Source organism: Portunus trituberculatus, chromosome 41 (assembly GCF_017591435.1).
Source record: "Portunus trituberculatus isolate SZX2019 chromosome 41, ASM1759143v1, whole genome shotgun sequence".
Lineage (NCBI taxonomy): Eukaryota > Metazoa > Arthropoda > Malacostraca > Decapoda > Portunidae > Portunus > Portunus trituberculatus.
Genome location: NC_059295.1, coordinates 4,228,657 through 4,252,670, shown reverse-complemented (window position 1 = coordinate 4,252,670; position 24,014 = coordinate 4,228,657). Strand labels below are relative to the sequence as shown.

At 45.3% G+C, this 24,014-nt stretch overlaps 2 protein-coding genes across 13 annotated transcripts in view; one reads left to right on the top strand and one right to left on the bottom strand.

Moving 5' to 3' along the window:
- Positions 1-24,014, top strand: part of LOC123516406 (UPF0565 protein C2orf69 homolog) — a 268,076-nt gene that overhangs the window by 220,015 nt on the left and 24,047 nt on the right. Inside the window, exon 7 of one of the 11 annotated variants that reach the window (XM_045275667.1) lies at positions 5,425-5,808. The exons of the other annotated variants lie outside the window; for them this stretch is intronic. Coding sequence (XP_045131602.1) covers positions 5,425-5,598 — 174 coding nt within the window. The 3' untranslated portion in view covers positions 5,599-5,808. Of the gene's footprint in view, positions 1-5,424; positions 5,809-24,014 lie in introns of those variants that run through there. 11 annotated transcript variants of the gene reach the window in all.
- The window catches only part of LOC123516410, a 42,056-nt gene continuing 24,599 nt past the window's right edge, over positions 6,558-24,014 (bottom strand). For both annotated transcript variants that reach the window (XR_006678179.1, XM_045275674.1), the window contains one exon: positions 6,558-6,877. Coding sequence is in view for 1 of the 2 variants with exons in the window: in XM_045275674.1 (XP_045131609.1) it covers positions 6,705-6,877 (173 nt within the window). In the remaining variant the exon portion in view is untranslated. The remainder of the gene's footprint in view (positions 6,878-24,014) is intronic.

Sequence of the window (24,014 nt, the reverse complement as noted above, 5' to 3'; positions counted from 1 at the left end):
TTTTCAAGTCAGCAGACTATTAAGAAGGCTGGTGAGACTGTATCTTCCTTGCAAGCTAAAATAACCACCTGAACTCGTGACTCTACACTAGATAAAATGGAAAGCCTTGTGGAAATGTGGTACATAAGTTTTGTATGCGGTACAATGATGCACCCTTTGTTTACATTCCACAGGTTGCTGGTTAGTGTCTTTCCTGTTTCACTTTCCCTCCCTTCATAAATTTAAGATCATCAACATTATAAAGTTACGTACATACATACATTAGTGTACATTATAATGACTTAAATTAAATTTAACTGCCTAAATGTTAAACTTCATAATTTTTACTTTCATTAAAACTTTCACTGTACTATGATGCACTCTCGCTTTGCTTACTCTCAGTGGAAGTTCAAGTCAGGGGTTATAATCGGTTCGCTTAACGAAGTGTTTTTTAGGAACGTAATCCCTTCGTTAAGCGGGGCTTACCTGTATCCTCTGTTACGTTCACCGGTTAAGCGGGTAAGATTGGCATCGGGGAGCCGGTGAACAATAACAATAAAAAAAAAACACTGGAGGTTCAGCTGGTGAGGAAATGCAAAGGGGGCACTTTAAAAAGCTATTTTAATAACCCATATTGAAATTGACACACATAGATATAACATGAAACATGAAACACAGATATATAACATGAAACACAGGAAAATGACATACACATATACATATAACACAGAAATAAATACAACAATAAAGAACCCAACTTAATACCTAACAATAATCCTAATCCTATATGGAGGCAATGTGGAAAACACGGGACGAGGGGAAGTGATACTTATGAGGTGTCGCAGTAGTGAAGTGCTGGGTGATGGTTGATCCCCACGGTAGACCCAAGAGGCGTTGTGTTCACTGGTTGAGGCCTGGACCTCGACTTGACTTTCAGAAAGCCAAAAGCACTTGGTTGAGTCGAATGGGCCAATTGAATCCAACTTCGGGACAGTAGCGGGGCTTCATGAAACAGTGACGTGGAGAGTTCATGAGACGGTAGCATGGAAGGTTCACGAGACGGTGACGTGGAAGGGGAGGCGGAGAGGTGGCGAACGAGGTAACAAGCGGAGGAGGTGATGGTAGTGGAGTATGTTACGGTCAGGCTGTAACACCTCAGTCTGTCCTTTACTCATAATCTTAAATGGAAACTTCACATCTCATCTCACACTAAAACAACTCCTATGACGTTAGGTGTTCTGTGGTGTCTCCACCAGTTTTTCTCGTCCCTTCAACTGCTAACTCTTTGCAAGGGCCTTATCTGTCCTTATATGGAGTATTCTTCGCATGTTTTTCCAACGAGATGCCAATCCGCCAAATCACCGACAGTCGTTTTCCACCTTCCCGCAGTCACGCACGCTGCTGCTCCACTTTGGATACTTTGCTGGTAAGCTTTCTCCTATACAGTCCAAAGTTGACTGTGGGTGAAAAGTACATCGTTGGACTACAAACATCTGATAATACACTCCCCTTTTCCTGCTTTTATGCAGTCGGGAGTTTGTGGGTGAGTTTTTCTACCACCGCACAATAACAACATATGGTAGGTGTTGATCGCATTATCTCTGTCTCCTTTTTGGGCAGTGTGATGTCGGGCATGGAACAGTCTCTTCCCACGCCCCACCGTTCATCATCCTCTGGTGGGAAAAAGAGGAGACGATCCTGTGGATGAATTCACCCTTCCACAAAATGACGCTTCGCTCCCAGGGACCAGTCAGGCCGCCACCGCCACGTCAGCACAGCCTTCTGTGTCTGACGACCGGGTTGCCCTGGATAGACTGTCTACCCTCGTGTCTGGCCTTATCGAAAAGTTGGACAGGGACACCGGGACTGACTTCAGTGGCTTTCATGCCCTCTCTTCCTCGGAAGAGGAGGAAGTTTTTGTTCCTCCGACTCCGTGCACGAGCCAGCCTGACCCTCTTGACAGCCTGGACCAGCTTGGGCGTGAGGAGGGTGCAGATGAGGATTTCCTGAGGGCTTTGAGTGACCTTTCTGGCCATTTCCATGGCGAGGAGAAAAAGGGAGACCCGCTGTCTGACCAGTTGGCCACCATCCTCAACGCCAGTCTTCGCCGTCGACCTTTGTCAGAGAGTGTGAAGTTAACTTGTGGAAAAATCAAGCTTCCGAGTAATGTGCCGAACCTCGCTGTGCCTGTGACAAACGCGGCGATAACTAAGGCCATGAGTGTAAACGGGAGGCTGGTAGATACCAAGCTTTTCCAGACTAATTGCCTACTGACAAAGGCATTAGTCCCTATTGCTGTGTGTCTTGATGATATTGGGAAAAAGAAGGACAAGAGTTTGGCTTGTTATTTAGATGGCCTTAATAGTTGTTTGCGCCTTCTCACTTCAGCGGTGAATTACCTAAATCAGCTGCGCAAGGATGTTGCCCGTATCCATGTCCGTGACTCGGCCATGGTTGATCTCTGCAAGTGGGAATGTGAAGTTGGTCAGCAGGAGTTATTCCCCTTTGACGTTACCAAGAAATGTGAGGAGATCCACAAGGCAGGCCGGCTGGGCAGGCCGTCTTTTCGCCCACCTGCTAAGTCATCTGGCAAAAGGTACTCTTCCTTTTCCCGCACAACCCACCGGTCTTCTCAGGCTCACCACCAGTCCCGGCCTCGTTCTCAGACTCGGCCTTTTTTCGCCCAGCGGCCACCCCAGGGGAGGGGGATGCACGGGCCGAAGCTACACCATCAGTAATCTCTCCGGTGAGTTCCTTAACTCCACAGTTAGTTAATACCCCTGATAACTTTAGAGGGGGAAAATTTTTTTTTCTGCTCAGCCCCTGTGGCAGTCTCTCACACAGGATTCCTGGATTTATGATGTGGTGAGGGGGAAGTTCATAGAGTTTATATCTTTACCTTTTCAGACTGTTCCTCCACGCCCTCTAACTCTGTCTAGGGCTGACGATCGAGCTCTGGCCAATGCTTTACATCATTTCCTTCGTCATTCTATTGTGGAGCATTGTTTCCCTGATGTATCTGGCTATTTTTCAAATGTGTTTCCCATCATCAAGCCGGTTGGGCCAGCGAGAGTAATTCTAAATTTGAAGCATCTTAATACATATGTTCCTTATTTGCATTTTAAGATGGACACATTGAAGGATGCGATGCCTTTAATTTCTCCTAACTGTTTTTTTGTTACAGTGGATTTTAAGGATGCTTATTACTCCATTTATGTTAGACCTGAGGACAGAAAATGGCTACAATTTATTTGGAAGGGCCAATTTTTCAGATTTACTTGTCTTCCGCAGGGGTTATCTTCCGCCCCTCGCCTTTTTACAAAATTGATGAAACCTGTCCTTTCCCACCTGCGATCCCTTGGGATAGTAGTCTTATGTTATCTTGATGACTGCCTATTCATTGCTCCATCAGTAGAGATTTTACAGACTCAGGTTGGCTATGCTTTACTTCTCTTTGATTCCCTGGGTCTCACTATCAACGTGCAGAAGTCTGTTTTGGAGCCAACACAGAAGGTTACTTTTCTGGGTGTGGTTCTGGATTCTGTCGCCATGGCTGCTACTTTACCATTCAGTAGGAAGGAGCGCATCAAGGAACAAGGCTTGCTTCTTCTCAAGGGTAATGTCACTCTACAGGACTTATCATCTTTTATTGGTTTGGCTGTGGCTTCTGCCCCTGCAGTAGAATTAGCTCCTCTCCGTTACAAGTACCTGGAAATATTTAGAAATCAGGGTCTAGTTCGCTCCTGTGGTGATTATTATGCCAATGTTATTTTGGATGACCATGCCAGATATTTGATCTCTTGGTGGGTGGCTAATATAGACTTTCAGGAGAAGTCTCTACTCTCTTCTTCCCCAGATTGTGAGTTGTTCACAGATGCCTGCCTCACTGGTTGGGGTGCTTCAATAGGGAATGTCACGACTGGAGGTCACTGGGCCCAAGAGGAGCTAGACCATATTAACATCTTGGAGTTAAAGGCCATTCTGTTGGGCTTGCAATCCTTGTGTAAGGATAGGACTGGCTCCCATGTTAGGCTCAGATCGGACAACACCACTGCAGTTGCTTGTATTGATCGTTGTGGCAGTACAAGACCTAACCTTCATGTTCTTACCGAAAAGATTTTTGAGTGGGCTGCTTCTAGGATATTACTCTATCTGCACAGCATGTACTGGGTTTGGACAATGTAACAGCTGATGTAGAATCTAGGGTCACCAGGATGGATGGTGAGTGGATGTTACTGCCATATATTTTTCACAAAATTTGTCAGCTTTTTTATACTCCTGGGATTGATCTTTTTGCCACTCGCTTAAATGCTCAGTTGCCTGTCTATGTCTCCTGGCGGCCAGACCCATCTGCTATGTGCACTAATGCCTTCACCTTGGATTGGAAAGATAAGAGCTTATATGCCTTTCCACCTTTCAGCCTTGTATCCAGAACTCTTCGGAAACTGCAGGACGACAAAGCAACAGCTCTGATGATTCTTCCATTATGGTCGACTCAAGTATGGTTCCCAACAGCTTTGCAGTTGCTGACAGAAGATCCAGTTTTGCTTCCTCGCTGTCCCCTGTTTCTCCCTCAGCAACCAACTCTACCACACCCTCGGGCTCAGGGGTTGGTTTTGACAGCGATGGTGCTCTCAGGGCAGCATTCACGGATCGCGGCCTTTCGCCGGAGGTTGCCCAGTTTTTGCTTCACTCCTGGAGATCTAGCACTAAGGCACAATATGGGCCGCATATCAAGAGATGGTTGTTATTTTGCCTCAGAAGGGAAGTTGATCCACTTCAGCCATCTGTGAGTATTCTATTAGATTTCCTTTTGTTGGAATTTAAACGCAAGACAGGTCGTGGATACAGCTCCATGAACACCATTCGCTCAGCCATCTCAGTTATTGCTACTATTGACGGCCGTCCGGCAGGACAACATCCTTTAGTCACGCGATTTATGAAGGCAGCTTTCCTGGAGAGACCTTCTTTTCCCCGCTCTCATACAACTTGGGATCCTCAGATAGTGTTAGATTTTTTTTGTGGTCTTGGTCCTACTGTGGACTTGTCTCTTCTTCAATTGTCCAGAAAATTAGTTACTCTTATGCTTTTGTTGTCGGGCCATCGTGGTCAAATCTTACATTTGCTAGACATTAGGAACATGTCTCTCATGGAGTCACAGGTTGTTTTTGGGATTGGGGATTTGTTGAAGACTTCTCGTCCTGGGGCCCACATATCAAGTTTGGTTTTCGACGCCTATCCACATGACAGCTGCTTGTGTATCGTTGACGCCATCAAGCATTACCTGGATAGGACTAGATCCATCAGAGGATCACTTACAGGGTTTTTCCTGACTACGCGACCTCCGGTGAGGTTGGCTTCTAAGGATACATTGCGTCGTTGGGTAAAGGATGTGATGAGAGCTGCTGGCGTTGATGTTACTGTTTTCTCTCCCCACTCTACTAGGTCAGCCTCTTCCAGCAAGGCAGCCCGGAGGTTGCCCCTTTCTACAATAGTCTCCACCATTGGATGGGCCAGGGAGTCTACCTTTACTCGGCATTACCACAAGCCTCTTTCTCAGCCTGGCCAGTTTGCAAGGGCGGTTTTGTCCTAATGGTTCTGAGATTGTCTCTTGTTTAATATTTGTAAGGCCTTGTGGTCACTTTTCTTTGGTTTGCCATTATACTTTTGTATTTGTATGTATCTGGGATTGGGTCCCACATTTTTTGTATAACGGGTTGTATTATAATTATTAGCACTGTGGCTTACATTGGTTTGTATTGTTTGTCACCTGGACAAGTTTTGTAAGGTCACTTTGGGTTTCAATACATGGGCTATGCCTTACTCTGTTATGGTTGTTTTTCCTTTCCAAAGGTCAGGGTTTTACTCCCCTTTCTCCTGGTTTCTGTAGGTTTGAGGAACCTCTCTAAATCTCTCGTTGGAACCGCTGTGACGTCACTCAATCCGTGACGTGAAATTGTAAGATTAAACGAATACTTACCAAGTGTGAAGTTTGATCGCAATTTTACGATCTATTGAGGACGTCACAGGGTGTACAACGCCCTCCCTACCCTGTCTGGTTTTACTTGGGCTTTGGGGCATGTTTCCTACCTGTTTTGTAAATGCTTCCTCAAACCTACTCTCTAAATTGACTGTCGGTGATTTGGCGGATTGGCATCTCGTTGTACACCCCTGTGACGTCCTCAATAGATCGTAAAATTGCGATCAAACTTCACACTTGGTAAGTATTCGTTTAATCTTACAATTCGCTGCACATGAGATACCGTCGCACCTTGCCACACGTCAGACTTTAAAGAGACGATCACCCACGTGAAGGGCAGTGTAGTGCAAGAAACATAGCAACCAGACTTCACCATGGGGGGGAGAGGAGGGCATGTGAACGGCAGAGGTGATATTCGTAAAATTCCAAGCATACATCAACTGACCTCCGGTAAGTCTTGTATACTTATAAATTTTACTTCATCCAATCAGCTCTGCTTGTGGGTAAGGCGAACACATGAGATTTTAAAGCCACGTGGGTGTCGAAATAATCGTAATACCAAGAACCATGCCTTGGAAATTAAGAAACCATAGCCAGATTACGTGACGCAAAATTTATTCCACGTAAGAGTTGACAGAGATCACAATGCCTGCATTACCCCGAAGTGCAACCATCACCGCCCAAGAATATACCCAAAAAAGAAAATTTACAAACACAGACAAGTACATGAACATTCAGGCACATATTATTGGTCAAGATGCAAAACCGCCTCTTGAAATGTATCAGAAGTGTTAACAATTTCCTTGTCATAATGTCTAGCGAATGTGGACTCATGAGCCCAACCTGCTCTTGCCAAAATAGCACTGACAGGCACCGCCAAAGCCTTCGCTCTCGAAGCCGCTGCTGGCCTCACACTACCTGCAGTGAAAAGCTTGGTGTCAATACCTGCCATTGCCAACAAAGTTCTTATCCATCTTGCTATGGTGTCTTTAGTAACAGAATGGTGAGGCTTTGTAAAACTAATAAGTAACATAACATAACATAACATAAATAATAGGATAACAAAGGGCCACCAGGGCCCATCTAGGTTATCCTGTATCAGTCTCACAGCGACATCGTCATCAGTACTTAAAGATACACTTACAAGTACACAATACATTATATACTAATTCTAAATATTTGGCCCATTAACTGGGCTAAGTCCTGCAGCAAATTCCTCTACAATCTGTGATCCCCATACATGGGGATCATGTCTTGTTTAACTATAGTAAATTTCTTATAAAAACTATCATGCAGCACTATACATAATTATAAATCTAATAAATTTAAGTGCTTATCTAATCTGTTTTTAAACATTGTCAAACTAGTGCTATTTACAACCCTCTCTGGCAATGCATTCCAGAAGTCTACCATCCTATGACTAAAGAAATATTTTCTTACATCTAACCTGCAGCCTTACTTTCTAATCTTCCTGCCATGATTTCTAGTCCTACTTCCCTCCTCTAAGGTAAAGAAAGATCTCACATCTATGTAGTTAGTATCTAAGAACATTTTAAATAACTCTATCATATCCCCTCTTATACATCTCCTCTCAAATGAAAATATGTTTAATTCCTTTAATCTATCTCTATACTCCAGGCACTTTAATGCTGGTATCATCCTAGTTGCTCTTCTTCTGAACTGCTTCTAACATGTTGATATCCTGCCTATAATGGGGTGACCAGGCCTGTATGCAATACTCTAAATGGGACCTAACATAGGAATTATATAAGCTATGCACCACTTCATTACTTTTATAACTAACATTTCTCTTTATAAAACCCAGGATCCTATTTGCTCTATTTCTTGCTTCTAAACATTGCTTTGAAAATTTCATAGTCCTGTCTATCACTACTCCTAAATCCTTTCCCTCCTCTACTGGGGGAAAAGATTTAGGAGTAGTGATAGACAGGATAATTAACTTATCAGAAGTCAGATGGTCAGGCCTGAGCTTCACGGTGACATTAATGTAGTGCGGCAGAGTGTTACAGACACAGAAGCGTGCATCTCTCCTATAAGTTGTAAAGGTCACACTTTGTATGTTAAAAGAAGGCCGACAATGTTTGACATTGTCCCCCAATGAGACAGTGATAGAAGAATCTGACATTCCCATATCATTGAGCAAGAGTAAGTGAAGTGTTTGGGTTCTCGCAGCCTGAGTTAGTGCCATCAACATCACGAGTTTCAGGGTAATCTCCTTTAATGTGAGATTTGTCAGAGGATGCATAGACCTTAATTGCATAAGTACTGGCTGAACATCCCACGTCCTGTCTTATTGTGGCCTTGGAGGACATAAGTTGAATACCCCTTTCAAAAACCTATTTACTAACGGATGTCTGCCTGCTGGAAAACCATTGACTATAATACCCAAAGATGATAATGCACCTCTTGTTGTGTTTACTGAATTGTACCCCACACCTCTGAGAAATGAGGCTGTCAGAAAATTGATGATGTTCGTCACAGTGGGATTAAGGGGATTGATGTCCCCTCCATGACAAAAGTGTGTCCACCTCCTGATGTGTGTGTAAGGGTACTGTTTCTGTGTGCCAGGTCTCCATGATGCCATGATGATACACACACCCTCTGCCTGTATGCCCTGTTGTCAGAGGGATCCCCTGAGAGAAGGCATGCCATCAACTGCGTGTGACTCAGGATGGGATGGCATTCGGCTGATGACGAATGTGTCAGAATATACCTCGATTTCCATATGAGCCGGGGATGATCGATGAGCATGCGTAGAAGCATGCCCATCCAAGGCTGTGACGTCCAAAAAGGAACCATGATCCACCCCTTGACTCTCTACGCCCGAATTTTCTGGAGGCACCTAGAAATTAACGAAAAAGGAGGAAAAAGATAAGGAAGTGTAAACTCGTCCCAATTAAGTGAGAAGGCATCGAAAAAGGCAGCCTCTGGGTCCGGCTTCCATGAGCAAAATGGAGTGACCTGTTTGTTAAGGCGGGATGCAAAAAGGTCAATGAAAGGGGTCCCAAATAAAGCACAGAGCAACCTAAATGTAGGTACATCCAATTTCCATTCATGCCAGCTATTAAATTTTCAGGAAGCTGCATCCGCAACAAGGTTGTCTTCCCCTGGGATGTGAGAGCAGGTCACCCATGCATTATGTTTGATACACCACTCCCAAATCATGACAGCGACGTCATTGCAAGCTTGAGATTTTGTGCCTCCCATTTCATTGACATAAGTGACCGCCGTGGTATTATCACAAAAAACCTTAACATGCTTATCCATCAATTCTCGTTCAAACGTCTGTAAAGTAAAGAGAATCGCTTTAAGTTCCAAGGCGTTAATATGCATACCCATTTCCTCCAAGGATCACTGACCGCCTGTAGATTGTTGGTGCAGACTGCTGCCCCACCCTACTGTTGAGGCGTCTGTGAATATTACAATGTCAGGCTCTGATCTGAAAATGGCTCTATCCTGCACTGCTGCATTGCTGCACCACCAAGCTAACTCAGATTTCATATTCTCCAAGATAATCATCATAGCATCAAAGTTCCCTTGGGCAGTGTGTAATGCATTAATCTTTGCTGTCTCAAGGTGTCTATAATTCAATTTCCCTAACAGAACCGCTGAGGTGGCTGCCACCAGAAGGCCAATGACCCGAGCCACTTGTCTGATTCGTGCGACATCCTTACCCATGAGTGCCCCACACAGGGCCCCCGCATGGGGGGGAAAAAGGTACTACAGTACCGGGGCCCGGCAGTCCAGGGGGGCCCGGGTCCATGATAGCAACCTGAATTTGATAGTTGAAAAAAGAAAAGCCCAAATACTAAAGGGGCAGCTTAAAGAAAAGTACCGCTAGTAAAACTCAAAAAAAAAAAAAAAATACAGTGCTTCAACTGTGCTTGTTATATTCAAAGTTAAATTGCATCTACATTTTATGAAAACAACGATTTTCCATTAGTCACCCGTCTCCCGTCAGTACAGTTGCAGGTTTTCTGTTATACTCAATTCGTTGTGCAAATTCACATGTAAGTAAGTCTTTCGCTCATTGCAACATTAATTAATTATTGACAAAATATTATTATTATTGATTTTGTAAGTTTCACTGTTTCACAAAGTGAACATAACTATCAGCTTGATTGCAGAAATTTTTGGTTTTAAATTTACCGTTCGAATACGAGTGCTGTCATTGCTGCCTCTCAGTCTCAGCTGATCAGCTGGTGTGACCTGCTGCGTGTGTCTGCCTCCACGAGGCATCACGGCATGACTTTACTTGCTTGGTTTGTAAAAGTATTGCTTATATCTTTATTACTACACAGTTTTCAGACATCGGATCATTGAGATCATTTACTTACATAAGCTCAACGTGGATTGATAAATAAAGCCTCGAGAAATGAGTGCTAATGGTTTACTTTCAGTTACTGTTTACGAATTTGTTATTATAGCATTCGCAATTTTTCATTAAAATTTTAAAGCACACTTGAGTGCTTGCTGTTCGCCTGTTCCCCTAGTTAATGAATTTGGTCCCGCCCGCGTGCCAATCACTCCAGCCCCGACCGTTCTGCCCAAGCTCTACAAACTACAATCCCGCCCAATACCTGGTATCTAGGTAGGTTATGTTAGGGTAACAGGGTTTCTTTAGTTTGGTTAGGTTAAGTATATTTCTTTTTTTAACGATTTTGTGCGTAAGAAACGTTACTTACATGTAGACCCAAACCTAACCTAAAAAAAAAAAAATACCGCACTATTGCTATTAGTCTGGACTTCAGGAATATGCGGGCGGGATCACTCGCAAACTAGTACCAAGCCTATTTTTGAAGATGTTGATGTTTTATTAATACCTCCGTATTAGGCTTCATTTAAAATGTTCAATCAACTATAGACATTGACTAGGTGAAGTGCAGTATTATCACAATCTTCAGTAGTGTGGGTAATCACTAATCGTATTCTGGTATTATTTTGTAGGTGCAACCGTGCAGGAGTCGGAAAATTCATCATCTGCATACTTCAAGAATCAAGTTTCTCAGGGTTCTCAGGATGTGTGCGTCGTATGTGCATAAGTCCGGCTTCAAGAAACGTAAAGAACGAAAAGAGAAAAGGAAAGAGAAGCTGAAGGACTACAAGTGATCACTCAGTTTTTAAAAAATACTAATGAGTGCTCACAAGTAGAGAATGACGATGAATTATGTGCACCACTACCATCAACAAGCAAGCTGGAAACTGAAGTCGATTTTCAGGATGACAAAAAATATCAGGGTCCTGGTCCAAGTCCAGGAGGAAGTGTAAATATTGGCTCTACATTAGATAAGCAAGAATCATCAATTTCAGTAGATAATGGTAGTGGTAGGCCTACTAAGGCAATCCAAGATGAAGCCCCAGACCAGGATATAAATGTAACAGATGTTGGGTCATGGCCAGACCATATCACAGATAGCTTGCAGCAAAAACTAGTATCAGTAGGTGTACCAAAGCCGGAAGTAATGCTTCAGACTATTAAAGAGATTCCTAAAGATGTGAAGGGTAATTCTTTCTCTGAAGTCTTTCTGTACTCAAGTTCAGCAAACAATAGAGAGAAACATTACCGTGACTGGCTTGTGTGGAGCAAGGTGAATGAAGCTTTGTATTGTTTTCCATGTTTACTGTTCTCTGAAGAACAAAATTTAGGTCATCGTAGTTTATTGTCTAAGAGAGAAGGTTTTTCACCACTTAAGCAGAATTGGAAAAAACTTTACTCAAGGCTTCCAGAACATGAAAAGAGCAGTGATCACAGAACGTCCTATTGCAAATGGAAGGAGCTAGAGCAGTCACTCTGTGGGCATGGTGTAGACCATAAACTTCAAAAACAGATTATGAGTGAAGTGGATGAGTGGAGAGCAATTTTAACGAGGCTGTTGGATGTAACTTTACACTGTGCAACAAGAGGACTGCCATTTCAAGGGATAACACAGTAATAGGAGATCAACACAATGGTAATTTTCTTGGAACTCTAGAACTGTTGGGTAAATATGACAGAATAACTTATGAACATTTAGCTAAAGTTCAAAAGGCTCAAGCTGAAGGCAAGAGCATGCAAGGAAAGGTTCATTACTTGTCATGGCAGAGCCAGAATGAATTTATTGAACTGTGTGCAAAAAGGTTCTAAGATTCATACTTGAAGAAAGGCAACAAGCCATCTACTTCTCAATAATAGTAGATTCAACACCAGATGTGGCACATAATGAACAAAATGTGTTGATACTGAGGTATTTGATTAAGGATAATGAATCAGATAAGTTTGAGATTCATGAAAGGTTCATAGAATTTATAATGTTTCACAAGAAAACTGGTGAAGAGTTAAGTGATATGGTGCTTTCAAGGTTAGACCATTATATGATTCCTTTCAGTGATTGTAGAGGGCAAGGTTATGATAATGGCGCAAATATGTCGGGAAAAGTGAAAGGTGTTCAAGCACATCTACACAAGAAAAACCCTTTGGCACAGTACAGGTATCCCTTGGTTAACGATAGGGTTACGTTTCCCAAAAACAGATCGCTAACCGAAACGATCGCTAACTGAGGGATTTGAAATTATCAACTACATACATGTATTTCGCGATGCGTAAATAAACGACACTTTCTATGTTGTTAGTTGTTATTTACACCTTTAGAATTGGTAGTACTTACCTTGAGGAGTGGATGTGATATGCGTAGTGTGTTGTTTTGTGCCCCGAGGGACACAGGGCCTTGGAGGATTAAATCTCATCATGCCCACACCGACCCAAACTCGGTCAGCTGCTTCAAACCCTTCAAATTCTTGAGAGAATACGTTTTCCAGTGGGGGTGGGTCATCCAGGCTCTCCTCATCGTCACTCAAGGTTACGGTGGATGTGAAGGATAGATTGGATGTGGGTGGAGTTGTTTTGGAGGTGGATGGAGTTGTTTTGGAAGTGGGTGGAGTTTTTTTCGAGGTAGCAGGACGAACTTTGAAGTACGACGAGATGACTCCTATGGAAGTAGATGGGATTGCTTTTGAGGTGGATGGGGTAGCTTGGGAGGTGGATGGAGTTGCTTGATCGGTAGATGGGGTTGCTTGGGATGTGGATGGGGTTGCTTGGGCGGTGAGTGGTTTGAAGAAAGATGAGATGACTGTCTGTTTTGCCATCCTTTTCTTTGCCTCAAATAGTTCTTTATACACTTTCATGTCATTTTCTATAGCATTAGTCACGCCATTACTTCGGTTTGGGTTGGGGTCATTCTCCTGGAGAAGATGTATGGCCTGGTTAATATGATTAAAAATCTCCTCGAAAATCTTGACGGAGAGGGTTCTTTCAGGCTCCTTGTCCTCCTCCATTTCCTCCAAAGTATTTTGTTTCTCCAACTCCATGAGGTCGTCGTTGGAGAGAGGCTCAGAATGACTGTCCAGCAGTTCTTGTACGTCATTCTCGTCCACCTCATTGAAGCCTGCCTTATGGGAGATATGAACGATGTCTTTCCTTACTGCTGTAACATCGACAGGGACTTCCTGTTTACGTTCCACGCACTCAGGCCACAAATTACGCCAACATCCATTCATTGCCGACTTGGACACCTCCTTCCATGACTCGTCGATGTTGTCGATCCCCTTTTTAATGTTATAATCCTTCCAAAATTGTTTCATGGTCGGCTTGTCAGGGGTGTCAATGCAGGCCAACAGCTGTTTCATGGTGCGCCGCTGGTAATAGGCCTTGAAAGTAGCGATGACTCCTTGGTCCATCGGCTGGATGAGGGCAGTTGTGTTTGGGGGCATAAACATGACCTCAATATTATCTGCCCAGTCATTCATGCTCTCTGGGTGGCTGGGGCGTTGTCACACAGCAAGAGAAATCTGTTAGCAATGTTGTTTTGGGCAGCATATTCTTTTAGGAATTTGGAGAGGTATCCTGTCACGTAACTTTGCATGATAACAGTCGTCATCCACCCTTTTGTTTGCCTTCCATACTACGGGCAAATATTCCTTAATATAGCCAGACAGAGCTCTTGGGTTTTGGGAATGGTAAATAAGGCATGGTTTAAGCTTAAGATCACCAGCGGCATTCCCCCCCACCAATAATGTTAACCTGTCTTTAGATGCCTTGAATCCTGGTGCCGACTTCTCCTCCTTTGCTATAAACGTTCTCGATGACATCTTCTTCCAATACAGGCCTGTCTCGTCAAAGTTTAGAACCTGCTTGGCTGAATAACCTCCTTCCTCGATGCGCTCTTTAAGCAAAGGCTTGAAGGCGTTTGCAGCGGGTTGATCCGAACTCGCTGCCTCCCCACTAACCTTGAGGTTGTGTAGACTCCCACGATGTTTGAAACGTTCAAACCACCCCTTACTGGCCTTGAAGGACACTGTCTCGCCTATGTTGAATTCTGGTTTCAGGTCCTCCCACAGGCTCAGTGCCTTAGTAGTAACGAGTTGGGTAGAAAGAGGCATGCGGCGGTGTGTGTGGTCTTCAATCCATAGCCTCAGCAAACGTTCCAATTTTTCCATAATCGGTTCCCTGTTACGAGTTGTTGTGTGTTTGTGCAGGTTTGTGACTTGGTTGGCCTGCTGCTTCACTTGTACTTTTTCTGGAGAACTGTTGATACAGTTGATTGAGATAAACCAAGGGCACGAGCAATAGAGTTTACCCCTTCACCACCCTCATGACGAGTCACAATGTTCAACTTAATATCAAGGCCAATGCTCTTTCTCGATTTTTAGCCTTATCTCCCGGTGGAGAACAATCGTTGGGTCGCTTGGAAGCCATCACTAAGTTCACTTGATCACAAATAAGCACAAAAAGAAGTTTAGAGCGAGCGTGATAGAGTTGTTGTTGCACAATCAAAACAGCGGGAAAGACTGTGGTGTGTTTACTGCACGGGCCGCGGGTGGATGGAGGCGCTGCGATCGCGATTGCGATCGCGATTGCGATTGGTCAATCCGATCGTTAACCGAATTTTGGCGATCGTTAACCAAAAAATAGGGATTAATTTGGAGGGATCGTATGAGCGAAATATCGTTAAGTAGTCGATCGTTAACCGAGGGACACCTGTATTCTCCCTGTGGTGCTCACACACTTAATCTAACAGGAGTTCATGCAGCATCCCTCTGTCCAGACACAGTAACCTTCTTTGGTTGTATTCAGCGCCTATATGTGTTCTTCAGTAGTAGTCCAGCACGGTGGAAAGTCTTGCAAGAAAATATACCCTGTTCACTTCACTCACAATCAGAAACTCGCTGGAGTGCTCGTGTGGATGCTGTTCGTCCAGTAGCACAACATTTACCAGGCATTCTTAGCGCCTTGGATAAATCACTTGAGAATTTTTGCATGACACATGAGATGCGTTCAGAAGTTATTTCTTTGAAAGAGTATTTCACATCATATCCTTCTATTGTTCTAGCTGCCATTTGGTTCAAAATTCTTTCCAACATTGATTTGCGGAATCAGATCATCCAATCACGAGGTATATCACTAGAAACAGAAATATCTCTCATCTCTGATCTCTGCATGGAACTCAGACAACTAAGAGACATGTGGCCTGGCATATTGTCAGAGGCACGTCATGTTGCTACTTCCTTAGGAATCACCCCAAGTTTTCCAGAGAAAAGGGTCAGGAAGCATAAAAGATTTCATGATGAGGTGGTGGATGAAAGTGCAAAGACAACTAATGAATTCAATGAGGAAGCAGATTTCAGGATTAATGTTTTCTATTGTACTGTAGATTACATAGTCACTGACCTGGAACAGAGATTTACGGTGGTTAAAGGCATATGTGACACCTTTACGGCAGTTCTAATGTATGCTTCACTGAGCGAAGATGAGCTTCAAGATGCCTCAAAATCCCTGGTTCAAAAATACTCTTTAGATCTGTCAAATGAGTTTGTTAATGAGATGATGCACTTGAAGAAAATATTTAGGTCAACTTTTCATTCAGAGAAAGAACTGCCTCCTCTTCACTTGCTGAATGAAATATACAATAAGAAACTGCAGTCAGTTTTTGGTGAAGTGTGCGTAGCACTTCGCATATTCTGTACACTGCCTGTTACAGTTGCTGAGGCTGAGCGCAGCTTTAGTAAACTTTCTCTAATAAAGAACTATAAGAGATCAACCATGGGTCAAGAGCGCTTGTCACATTTGTCACTACTGTCAATTGAGAATTCGCTAGCCAGGCGCTTAGACTACAGCTCAGTAATCAATGATTTCGCCATGAAAAAGGCAAGGAAGGTGAAATTGAAACTCTAATGATCTTAAGTGTACTGTGAGGAAATTAATGTGGCGCGGGTCTTCAGAAAGCTCAGCAATGTCTTGAGCACTGTTTGTGGCTGGGAGAGGACGCAGGTGATTGTGTTTTGAATGTTATGGGTGTTTGACTACATTGTAACAAAAGTGTGTTGGGGTGTTTCTGTGTGGTTGGCCTCAGTGGCTGACAGGAGGAAGGAATAGCGTTGTGTTGAAGAAAAGCCAGGATAAGGTGGAAGGAGGTGACTGATGTAGACGCAGTACCAGTGAGGTGAGTCACCGTGAGTGTGGTGTGAGCAAAGCCCAAGGATTATGTTTCACAGTCTATTATTATTGGAGATTTATACAAGAACTGCGATTTTAGTTAGAGGGCTTAGTATTTTCTGGCTGTGGAATTTGGAAGTTAAATTAGGATTAAAACTAAAATAAGGCAGGTTTAATTTGCCCTAACAGGAAATTTTGATGGTAATTCATTTAAATATTAAGTAAGTTTTGTATATCTTGAGCTGGTTGTAAGGCAAGCCTTGAGTTGCGTAGTGGGGGCAGTTTTACAGTAATGGGTAATCCAGCTCGCAGTAGTATTCAGTTTTATCAGGCTACTCCTGAAGGTCAGAGAAGAAACATTAATTAATTTCAAATGTCATTAATTGAATATTATATTTCCAATTAGGCCTACCCATGCTTAAAATACAGATCAAATAAATAAATTTGACATTTTCCTGTCATTTATACTTAAACCACCTACACTGCACTTAAGCATTTTTAACTGCACGAGGAGTTCGAGGAGTAGGTATTTCCAGATTTTTTTTAAAGGGGCGGGGCCGGGATTCCCAAAAGTACTGGGGCCCAAAAGGGTGGTGCTTGGGCACTGGCCCCACAAGCCTGCACTAATGTCACCACTCTGCGCTCAGGAAGGGAAATTTTCAATGGTTACAGTGTCAATAATATTCTCCAAATACTCAATCCGTTGAGTTGGGACCAAAACAGATTTGTCCACATTGATACAGAAACCCAGTTGTCGTAAAAGAGCTGAAGTGTCCTGCACACATGCCATACAACCTTCCCAAGAGCTATTACAAATAAGGGAGTCATCAATGAAGCTAGTAATGGTGTAAGCCTTATTCCTCAAAGTGGAGTAAACTGGCTTCATGAGCTTAGTGAAAATTCTGGGGCCTTCAGAAATCCCATTAGGGAGACATGTAAATTTATAAACTGTCCCCTGCCAGGTGAAACAAAGAAACTGCTGCTGCTCGTCAGCAATCTTATTGGAGTAATATGCATGTCTTAAGTCCACAGAAACTAAATAATCCCCTGCACTAATAAGCCTAATGGCCTGCTCAAAATCCTCCATTTTAAAATGTTGATATGGGATATGTAAATTAAGGTCCTCCAAGTTCAGAACCATCCTGTACTCTCCATTCTTCTTTGCCCTGAGAAAAATGGGAGAAATCACTTGCTCCTCATGCCTAGTTGTGACTGTGCTGACCTTAAGTGCTAGCAGTTTTGAAATCTCAGCATTAATAATAGCTTGTTCCATTTCATTGAAACGGTACTCCAAATTACCTGAAAAAAGATGTCTAATTAAATCCACCTCAATGTTAAGGTGACAATGCTGAACATAATCTAAAATTACGAGATCACTGGTGATCTGACGCCATGCACCAACAAACTTATGAAGCCTGCCACCTTCAAAACTCTCACTTGCCTGGATTACTGTTGGGGCCTGGAACCGCCCTGGCTCTTGGCGTTTTTTGGCGCCATGTCACGGAAACCAGGAGAAACCCGTGGACCATCCCTAAGGCCACGGTTCCGAAACCCGTAAGGTTGGAAGCGGGAAGAGAAACCTCGGTATGCAGCACCTGGTCCTGAGCCCCTTGTCCTGTTGCCAGGAAGACACCACGGAAACGATGTCTTCTTGGCTGTAATCGTGGACTTGAGCTTAGCTGACTCTTCAATTTTCTTTACACTCTTTGAGATGTCATCCCCAAAAAGGAACCTAGTCATTGGTACCTTCTCCGTGCAGAGATGACTAAACTTCTGGTTCAATTCACGCTTCATCTCATACCGTTGTGCTAGGTTGTTCCTGAAGTTGGCATTACCCAACAAGGCCAGAGCACCATTAAGAACCCCAACCTCTTGTGCCACCACTGAGTGCTTCTCCTCTTGAGCCACTTTATCCAAAGTCAACAGTGACTTAGTAATAACTGAAGCTGCTCGTAGAATGTCCTTATTAACTTCCTTCAAGCAGAAGTCAGTCCTCCTGGCATATAGCCGTAAAGCATCCAAAATTTCTGGGTTGCACTCAACAGGCGCCAGTGCAAGGCAATTGGATGGCCTCATCACAGACTCATCCTCACAGATAGCTTTGTGATCCTCCTCACGCAGTCCATTCTCAAACACAAAATTCACCATGTCAGCCACTGTACTGTCAATCACCCCAAAGACAACTTCAGGCGGCCCAAAAACCTTTGCACATTGATGCAATGGCCCCAAGTCCGTGGATAACGGGGCAGGAACCCCCTCCTCATCGCTGGCCCCCGCCACAAACCCAGAAAAGTTTCCAGGAGAGGCTCCACACGGAAGTCCAGAAGACGGGCCCGCACCATCATTGACAACAGGTGAGTGGGGAGAAGGCGCCACCCCGGTCACTACCGGCGCCCGCAGGGGAGAAGCAGCACCTCTGTTCGCTTTGAGCTGGTTAACCTCCCTTCTCAGCTCAGTCAAAGCCTCCAAAACAATGTCCCACTGGGCAGTAGGGGCCGAATCCTGCATAACAACTGGCCGGGGGCATGAGGCGGCACCAGGCATCCCCCTATGCCAGGAGCCAGAACGAGACGAGTGCTTTGACACTCTCCCGCTTGCCGTAAGATAGGCATCCACACCAGAGCTGCCACCAGGGTTCTGGGACACCCCCTAGCCCTGCTGGGTGCCAACGAGGGGCTGGATGGCAAGATGGGCCGCTCGTTCGCCGAGTCGGAGGACGCCATGGGAACAGCTGTAACACCAAGACAAACCTTACCATGTTGCAAATAAATATAACCACGTAACATTCCCATGGACGTCACTAACTGCTCCCTACTGGGATTACGGATAGTAGGCACTGTACCTGCTTTGACAGGTGACGTGGCCTCGCTGAAAAGCAAACACTGGAACGGGAGACAGCACCTCCCTACAACGTCCGCCTGACGTGGCGCGGTGTAAACAACTGACGCGCGGCAAGGTGTGACGGTATCTCATGTGTTCGCCTTACCCCACAAGCAGAGGTGATTGGATGAAGTGAAATTGTCAATATTAGGCATAAACTGCCTGATTTTCATATTATGCAGCTCAATTGTATTTATTGTGAATTGCTTTAACAAAATTGACAAGAGTACATGAGACTTACCGTAGGTCAATTGAAATGTACCCGAAGTTTTACAAAGCTAGTCCCCGTCAGCTTAAAGTAGCCTTCACATGAGATGAAGCCCCATGACCTTGTACTTCAATATTTGTAGCGTACGACGCCCCGCAGGAAAAAAGAGGCCCCCACAGAACACAAGATCCTCACATGGGGGGCAGGACAAATTGAACCAAGGGGAGGGAGAGGAGGGCATGTGAAGGCTACTTTAAGCAGACGGGGACTAGCTTCGTAAAACTTCCGAGTACATTTCAACTGACCTACGGTAAGTCTCATGTACTCTGTCAATTTTACGTCAGCCAGCCCCATCTGCTAAGTAGCACTTCCCATGAAGTTTTGAAGCCCTGTGGAGGTCGTACCGTGAGAACCAAACAAATGGGAGAATTGAGAACCCCCAAAGTAGGAGGGAGTAGAAAACACTCAACACAAAATGCCATTTATTGCATAACCAATAACAACAAAAATGAACATAACCTGAACCCCAACTTAAGCTAACACAGCCTGTTGAAATACATCCCCCACACAGGCAATTGATTTGTCATAGTGTCTGGCGAAAGTGGCCTCCTGTGACTAACCTGCTGTCGCCATAATGTGTGCCACAGGAACCGCCATAGCCTTGGCCCTGGATGCCACTGCCGGCCGGACACTAACCGCAGTATATCTTGCAACGTCCACCCCAGATAGATGCAGCACAGATCAAATCCACTGTGCAATAGTGTCCCGCGAAACAGGCCGATGAGGCTTAATAAAACTGATGAGGAGTTGTCCATCTCTCATGTCAAGCAGTCGCAACATCTTTGTCCGGTCAACGTACACTCTGAGAGCCTCACAAACACATAGCCTTGCGTCAGCAGCATAGGCACGAGAAGTCACAGCCCGAATGTTGAACCTGGGCCGGCACTGCTAAACGTTGGCACCCAGCCGCAAGGTAATGGAACCCGCCTCGACGTGGATGTCCCGGAGCACAAGCAAGTGTAAGGTTTGCATAAAAAAACTCTATCCCAGGGTTGGGCTTCCAAGAACAGTATCTCTTAACTTGATAATTCAACCGAGAAGCAAACAAATCAATGCAAGGAGTCCCAAAGATTCCACAGATGACCCGGAAAACTGAGGCATCCAACATCCATTCATGTCGATCGTTAAACTTACAAGACGCCTCATCCGCAAAGGCGTTGTCAACACCAGGGATGTGAGAGCAGGTGATCCAAACCCCTCTTGCCACACATCACTTCCAAATCTCCACGGAGATCTCATTACATGCAAGAGAGTGAATGCCCCCATCTCATTGATATAAGTTATGGCAGTGGTGTTATCACAATACACCTTGACATGGGACCCCCGAACCACGTGCGCAAACGACTTCAACGCCAGAAAAATAGCAATAAGCTCCCGGGCATTGATATGAAGGCTAAGTTCATGCTCTAGCCACCTGCCGCCCGTCGTGATAGAGTTGAGGCAACCACCCCAACCCAAATCCAAAGCGTCCGTGTATAACACAACATCGGGCGGTTTGCGGAAAATCTTTTTGTCCTGCACAGACACATTATCAAGCCACCATTGGAGATCCGACCTCATGTCCACCGTTACAGGCAACCAACCGTCAAAGTTGCCACAGGCGGCATGTAATGCAGCGATCTTAGCAGACTGTAGCCTCCTGTAAAACAGCTTGCCAAGTTCCACCGCAGGAGTAGCCACAACCAGGAGCCCAATAACTCGGGCCACCTCCCGAATCCGCGCCCGCCATTTGCCCAACAGGCTAGTACAACTGGACAAAATCCTCTCAACGCAACGGGCCAGTAAGGTGACCGTCATAGACACGGATTCAATGACATTGCCCAAGTACTCAATACGAGTAGTGGGGACCAGCACAGACTTCTCAACATTAATACAGAAACCAAGTGTCTAACGCAGGCTGAACAATCAGATCGGGTAGCACCACAAATGAGAGTATCATCAATATAGCTGGTAATGGTGGAGCCCCACGCACAAAGAGCTGCAAAGACCGGCTTCATCAGCTTGGTAAAGAGCCTTGGGCCCTCAGAAACGCCGTTTGCCAAGCAGGTGAAGCGGAAAACTCTACCCCGCCACTGAAAGCAGAGGAACCACTGCTGCTCCTCCGCAATCGGAACTGAGTAATAAGCATAGCGCAAGTCAACCGTAGCCATGAAGTCCCCACGGCCGATCAGCCTCACTGCTTGCTCAAAAGTCTACATTTTGAAGTGTTTGTAAGCAATATGTACATTGTTTCTCTAGGTTAAGGATCATCCGAAACTCACCATTCGGCTTCCGTCTCAAAAAAATTGGAGAGAGGATCTGACCAAACTGTGGAGGAGTAAGTGCAATAACCTCTAAACCTAACAGTTTTGAAACATCCTGATCAATGACAAGGCATTCCTTCCTAGTAAAGGCATATTCCTCACAGTCATAAAAGAGAGGAGTAACATTAGGAACATCAATGTCCAGGTGGCAGTGGGTAACAATGTCAAGAACATGGGGATCAGTAGTGATTTCACGCCATGCATGCAAAAAGTTTTTAAGTTGGCCAGCAACAAAAGGAAAACCTGCCTGATTTAACGCCGGGGGTTGCTGTGTCCCTGGCCCCTGGAGTTTTTTGGCACAGAGGGCTGGCGAGGGTAGGGAGACCGAGAGTCCCCCCGTAGAGCTGAACCGACACTGCCCGTAAGGATGGAACCGGGCAGAGAAACCTCTTGGCAGCGCCCGGCTCTGGAATGGACGGCCAGCAGCAGACCTGAAGGCGCCAGGCCTCCCACCAATGGAAGATCTTCTGTTGGAGAATTTACCCTTCAGCCAGTCAGCCTCCTTGATCTGCCTGGCGGACTGCAAGACGTCATCCCCAAACAGGAACCGTGTCATTGGAGGCTTGTCAGAGCACAGATGAGCATACTTCTGGTTGATCTCACGCTTTATGATAAAGTGCCTGGCCAGGTTGTTGCGATGGTTAGCATTCCCAAGAGGGCCAAAGCACCATTAAGCAGACCAACCTACCGGGCCACCACAGAGTTGCCTTCCTCTTGCGCGAAGTTGTCCAGCACGGTGAGGGACTTAACCACAATAGCCGCCGCCCTAAGCAAGTCCTTGCCAACATCCATCATGCGAGAGTCAGCCCGCTTGGCGTCCGGCTTCAGCGCCTCCAACACCTGAGAGTTACACTCAACAGGCTCCAAGGCGGGGCAGTTACCAGGCCTCTTGGTGGCGTCGTCCTCCAGCACCTCCTTGTAGTCTTCTTCATGCATCCCATTACCAAAAAGATGATTTACCATCTCCATGACATGGGCCTCCATGTCTGGCGCAACACACTCCATGGGACCGTAGGCCTTGGCTGCCCACAACAACACACTGCGGACCGGCAACTCGACCAACTCGCCCTCTTCATAGGCCTCGTCGTCAATGGGCCCAAAGCCAGATAAACCTGACGCTGAGCCAGCACCACCATGTTGGAGATCCACCGGAGAAGGAAGGGCCTGACCAGACAAACCACTGACTTGGCCCACGTCGGGGGACGACTCAGCCTCGGCAGGAGCGGGGGAGTCCATCCTGCCCAGCCACCCCTCAGCCTTTAACGTGGCCATATCGCCACGTAGCTCGGCGATAGTGTCCACTAAAATTGACCAAGGAGTAGGGGCGGAGGTGGAGTCCTCTCCAGCCAGGAAGGGAGAGAGGGGCGAATGTGGAGAAGCAGCTGTGTCCGCCATCAAAGCAGACGACACAGCGCCACGGCCATTGCTCGTGGACGGTCCGTCTACAGACGGCGTGCGGTCACCCTTATTGCTATGGCGCCGTTTAGAGTGCTTTCCTTTATGCTCGTCCCCCACCGAGTAGGAAGTCCTCGCACTCACATGTCCATCCTCAGAAGACATGCCCCTCCGCCCTGCCTGTCTGCCTTCCCGAGGACTGCCCTCCATACTTGACATGGCGACGGCAGGGAAGAACAGCAACGGGAGGTAAACAAACCACAGAAGGACACGTAGGGGCAATAACCCATTCCTGCTAGGGAGGAAAACAGGGGCAGGGCACTTCCTCAAGCTGAATAGCGTCGCCGGCCTTACCCAGGCTGGGGCAGGAGGAAGCCTGAAGAGAGTACAGGCAAGAACGTCTGTCCAGTGCAAAAGTCGCTGGGCTACTGAAGTGCAAGATCGTGGGGCGTCATCTCATGGGAAGCGCTACTTAGCAGACGGGGCTGGCTGACGTAAAATTTGCGTAATGTTAACACTGTGCATATCATTAGAGACTTCTGTTAGCATATATTACGGTCGATAATGAGACAGTTTCAAGAATTGCAATTTAATACAATAAACAAATAAATTCAATGAATGATCAATAAAAGAAATAAAAGTCAATGAAGAATATCTCAAGGTTGAGTGAAATCGACTTAGTAATTTTTGCATGATCTCCCCGGTTGAAATTGCGAGTTA